The 5,205-nt window shown below is 46.6% G+C and overlaps 1 protein-coding gene across 1 annotated transcript; it reads right to left on the bottom strand.

The window, feature by feature from the left end:
• Nucleotides 1-1,354: 1,354 nt before the first annotated feature.
• On the bottom strand, nucleotides 1,355-4,847 carry LOC125519288. Its single transcript, XM_048684148.1, has 4 exons — nucleotides 4,800-4,847; nucleotides 4,356-4,715; nucleotides 4,062-4,271; nucleotides 1,355-1,435 (listed from the first exon to the last, which is right to left on the bottom strand). The coding sequence occupies exons 2-4, from the start codon at nucleotides 4,683-4,685 to the stop codon at nucleotides 1,355-1,357; spliced, it is 621 nt and encodes a 206-aa protein (XP_048540105.1). The 5' UTR covers nucleotides 4,686-4,715; nucleotides 4,800-4,847.
• Nucleotides 4,848-5,205: the final 358 nt, after the last annotated feature.

The following is a 5,205-nucleotide window of genomic DNA, read 5'->3' as shown; positions in this document are numbered from 1 at the left end:
CTCCCAACTGATAGAGACATCCATAAAATAAAAATTTGAATTGGAGAGATCCATATTCCATAATTGGGCGTAACGAACAGGCAAAAAAGGAAGGGAAGAAGAAAGTTCGGGAACTTTTCTTTTTCTTTTTTGAGAATCAGAAAGTTCGGGAAGTAGCGACGCGACGGGAGAAATGGGCTTCATGCAGAGATGGGCCTAACGACGCGACGCTGCTAATCGGCCTGGAAATAATCAGGGTAAATGGGCGGTGCTTTCTATAGCCCACACGAGTTCTCTAACTAATTTGTAACCCATCCGGTCGCCCCTTGACCTGCCAGGTTGCATCAAAGAAGAATCCTCGTCGACTTGGTCGCCGCCCCTCTTCTCCGGCAGGCGGCAGTGGCGGACTGTCGATCATCACGGTGAGATACTTCCTCCTCCGCCAGTCGTCCTCCGCAATCCACTTGCTTCTCCTTGCAGTTTCTTTTCCCCTTTTATTGGCGACGAGTCCACCCCTAGCTATCTCTTTCTGCAATAGATGAAAGCCGTCACACCTGAATAGGAGATCGTTGCTGTCGCTAATATATGTCTGGATATTCAGGATTTCAGTTGATTTTTCTCGTATCCTTATAAAGTTATAAAGAGGGGAATTGTTATGAATTAGTTTTCACGAATTTAATCACATTAATCTATGCACTTCTAACTTCAGTCTTGTAAATTGCAACAGAAAAACATGCAAAATCTGGTACTCCCTCCGTTCCTAAATATAAGTCTTTCTAGAGATCTCAATAGGAACTATATATGGATGTATATAGACATATTTTATAGTGTAGATTCACATATTTTGCTCCGTATGTAGTCTTTTTTAGAATCTCCAGAAAGGCTTATATTTAGGAACCGAGGAAGTTCCAAGAATATTTGGGTAAAATATTCTATAAAACGGAGTTTGTTGCCCTTCCGAACACATGGAAGGAAAGAAACCATAGAGTGTTCCAGGGAAAGCGAAAACCCGTTATCAATGCTGCATTTCAAAAAAGATAAATACATTAGAACTCCAAACTTGTGTGAATCCATTCATATTGAATTTGCATCACGAAGGCGCAAACAGACTATATCTGATCTAGTCAATTTTTTAGTTTGTCGCGTCCTAGGTTAGCTCGACGAATTTCCTACAAGGCATTATGACGAGGTAAAGAAATATTTCTTCATCTGAAGCATAAACTGCCGGCTGTGTATTCTCTCGGATTACCTGGTAGGAGGTCTTCTCCAGTTGCTGACTGCCTGCCCGGCCACCGGATGGCATGGCTATCTTCTTTTCCTGGTGGTCCGAAAGCACAACGGCAGCCCACCCTGCCTTCGCAAGGGCTTTGTGACGCTAATGATCATCACTGCTTGGGCTATCTGGAAGCACAGGGACGCGGTCATCTTCGAGGGCATGCATCCCTCCAATGCCCATCTGCTAAACAACATCAAAGACGAAGCTCGGAGATGGGCACACGCGGGTGCCAAGGGATTAAATAGGATTCTACATGTAGCCTGGGTCCTCTGTACCGGGGCTGAGCAACCCCACACTCTCCTGCTCACTTGTAACCTCATTGGCGCCTCTGTGTACGCCAACTTGAGGTTACTTCATTGTATCCACTCCCCTACCTATTAATGAAATGATACGCCTCCGCGCGTATTCATGAAAAAACAACATAAACTGGTTTTAGGGTTTGTTTGTGTTTAGATGAGTGTGATTAGAATAAATTAAATTTGGATCTCAGAAATAAAAAACGAAGATCTGATTTGTTCATGGTGAGTTGGAGATGGTTATTACATTGAAGGGTTAGTGTTCACATTTTAGTTTTTGCATCATTGTTCGAAACTTGTTTTAAGCAATCGCACACCACAAACGAAAATGTAAAATGGTTGCTTTAGTCTGAACCTTTTTTTTCTTGTATAGATTACTTCAAAAAATCGTCTGCAGAGAAACCTTTCATTAAACACTATTATCAGTATGATGCCGCGCTGCACCTGGTACAATACATCTAGTCCCATTGTTCACTTGACTTTCAAGACTCAATCTGGAAAAAAGTGTCGTTGCTTCTATAGTTAATTAGTTATCCGCTTTTGCATATCTGCGACCGAATCTCATGCGGAACCTTGTGGCTTGTGCAGTAATGTTCAGTCCCATACCTTCCTTTTGTGAATATCATATTCTTCTTATCTAGTTAAAATATCAGTAGTAATAAGTAGTACTAATTGGCAGAACTAACGAAGGCAAGGAGGGAAGAAATAACAAACTGTAGTAGGATAAGACTAGTATTTCTGTGTGTTTCTCCTTTTCAAAGCCTGGTAGGTGCACAATATTCCAAGTTGTGTTCTATATATATACGTCCTAAAAACTCTGTTGCTTTCTGCAACTTCTAAAAGCCCGTAGCCGGCTATCAGCTGTGCCTTTCAATATAACCCGTGCCCTTGGCCTTTTATCTAATTATATAGTATATAATAAAAACAAACTGTTAATATGTATGATTGTTATGTCTTGTGGTCTGTTTATGATATTTTCTACTGTCGTTACTAATTAATCTTCGGCTTACAGTTTGACAAAAGTTGTTACTCTATTTGGCTCTAATAGTTGATGGTAGATTGTTTATTTTTGCTCATTTTGAAGATTTGAACTAGAACACTTTCTTGTTGGTGGCAGGAGTAGAAACCAATCAATTGAAATCATTCTGATAAAAAGGGAATATCATGGCTACTAAGGAGTTATCGATGAAGCTCCTGGTTGATACCAAGGCTCAGAAAGTCTGCTTTGCCGAAGCTGACAATGAAGTCGTCGAGTTCCTGTCCAGCCTCCTATGCCTACCGATGAGCACCGTCATCAACCTGCTAACCAAAGAGCGTATGGTTGGCAGCATTGGGAATGTCCTTGCACTACCGGAATCGCCCCCTATGCCGACGGCAAGGGCCGTCGGCATAGGCCTGAGTCCCGTCGGGGTAGACCTATGCCGACGGCCCCCGTCGGCATAGGGCCGTCGGCAACATATGCGTCGGCACAGCCAGGGAGGCCGTCGGCTTAGAAAAGCCGTCGGCATATATGATACGCCGACGGGGGCCGTACATCTATGCCGACGGCCTCGGCCGTCGGCAACTATCACGCCTAACGGCGGCCGCCGTCAAGTCTGCCCAATGACTGATAGCCACATGGCACCCCTATGCCGACGGCCTAGCCGTCGGCTTAGTCAAAACCTATGCCGACGGCTAGACCGTCGGCATAGGGGTGCCACGTGGCGACCAGCCGCTGCTCTAGGACCAGGCCTATGCCGACGGCCGAGCCGTCGGCATAATTTGAAACTAAGCCGACGGCCAGGCAGTCGGCATAGTCCTTCATACAGACCTCCCAGTAGCTGCCACGTGGGCGCCTATGCCGACGGCCTAGCCGTCGGCACAGTTTTAAACTAAGCCGACGGCCATGCCGTCGGCATAGGCGCCCACGTGTCAGGTACTGGGAGCTCACGCTAGCCCTATGCCGACGGCCTGGCCGTCGGCATAGTTTGCTTTTGCTTTTTTTTTTCTTTTTTCTGTTTGTTTTCAGATCAATTCAATTCAAATAGCAGCACATATCAGCAGATATATATGATGAGATAGACATATAAAACACAACGGAATATCATCCAGCACCATCACAACAATATATGCATAAGCATCATCACACACAAGTCTCTAAATGAAAATCATCACAACCAACATAAGCATATAGAGAAGCACACAAGTCATCTAAATGATCATCACCACACACAAGTCATCTCAAGCATCATCACCACACAAGGATCATCGAGCACCGCGGAGGTCGTCACCGCCAAGACGGCCAAAGCCCAGGTCGTCAGTGCTAGCGGCAGCGCTACCGCCAAGACCGCCTCCGCCTCCGCCTCCGTGGATCGGAGTGGTCGGGCTCCGTGTCTCCGGAGTGCTGCGAAGACCGCCGCCAACGGTAGATCCACGTGTTCCCTGGATGTTGAAAAGACATATGCACGGGATATATGACTGTGTTGAAAGGCATGACATGCTTTGGGTGAATAGATTGGGGATGAACTAACCGGCGAGGGGCCAGCGTTCTGTGCCACAAACTCCTCAAAGCTCATCAGCACTGGTTGTGCTGGAGGGCATTGTGCTGGAGGGAACTGAGGACACCTGCCGGCCGCCATATCCTGAAAAGCCTGCTGCATCTGGCTATCCCTCTGCACTTGGTGTTCATAAAGCCTCTGATGCCACGCCATGGTCTCCTGGCGTGTGTACTCCATGTAGGCCTACGGTATGACAGGATGGAACTCATAAAACTACTAAATGCGGAAAATGAAGTGAGAAATGAAGATAAGAGGGAAAATACTTACAGATTGTTGCTCCTGAAAGAGGTACTGTGTACTGGTCACTGGCTGGCTCGTGCGCTGGCTCAGGCTCGGGTCGATCCGACGAAGCTGTGTGTAGGAGATACTAGGAGTGATCACAGCATCGAGAACCGCCTCCCGACCGTGCTCCTTGGGCCCCATCCTCACCACCGCCATGTCGTCCAGAGGCGCCGCAATAGGGTCAGGTGTGTCAGGATGTAACTCCAGATACGCTTCGGAGTAGGCCTTCTTCCTCTCTGCGGTCTTCTTGCCGTAGTACTTGGGCTCGCCAGGCTTGGGGTCCTTCCGCGTATGGGCGATCTCCCACGCCTGCATGTGTGAGAGCGGCCGCTTCAGTTTCTCCTCCTGCACCACCAAACAGAGGTTAGTCATACATAAGAAAGTGATGGTAAATAGAAGAAGAAGAATGTTTAATGGGGTTAGTCATACATTAACTGCCTTGTGGAGATAGTGGTTTCGGTTTCCCTGAGCATGTACTCCCTCCGTCCCTCGGTTAGCCTTATTTTGGGTTCTCATAGCCGCCCAGGCTCCAGCCTCATCACACCAAAGATCCACCAATGCCACCCAGGACTCGTCTTTTCCATAACACCAATTTGGACACACCTACATAATAAAAGCATAATGGCATGTAGGTGTGTCCAAATTGGTGTTATGGAAGCATAAAGCATAAAGCATAATGTACCACAAGGTAATGAAAGCATAATGAAAGCATAATATATGAAAGCATAATGAAAAATCTTTTATACTTACCGCCAAGAACTCGGGCCTCTCCAAGGTAATGCCCATCCTCCGCGCTTCTTCCTTGGTCATCTTCACACCAAGATAGTCGTGGTAG

The sequence above is a fragment of the Triticum urartu genome, chromosome 7 (genome assembly GCF_003073215.2).
Source record: "Triticum urartu cultivar G1812 chromosome 7, Tu2.1, whole genome shotgun sequence".
NCBI classification, from domain to species: domain Eukaryota; kingdom Viridiplantae; phylum Streptophyta; class Magnoliopsida; order Poales; family Poaceae; genus Triticum; species Triticum urartu.
This window is presented reverse-complemented; position numbering and strand designations above follow the sequence as displayed.

Excerpts from the sequence above, each read along its gene's own strand:
- LOC125519288 (XM_048684148.1), bottom strand. The coding sequence starts at position 4,685 with ATGCAGGCGTGGGAGATCGCCCATACGCGGAAGGACCCCAAGCCTGGC. Across the intron at positions 4,272-4,355 it reads TCTTTCAGGAGCAACAATCT|GCCTACATGGAGTACACACG; the intron begins GTAAGTATTTTC and ends GTCATACCGTAG. Across the intron at positions 1,436-4,061 it reads AGAACGCTGGCCCCTCGCCG|ATGGGCATTGGAGGGATGCA; the intron begins GTTAGTTCATCC and ends GTTGTTTAGCAG.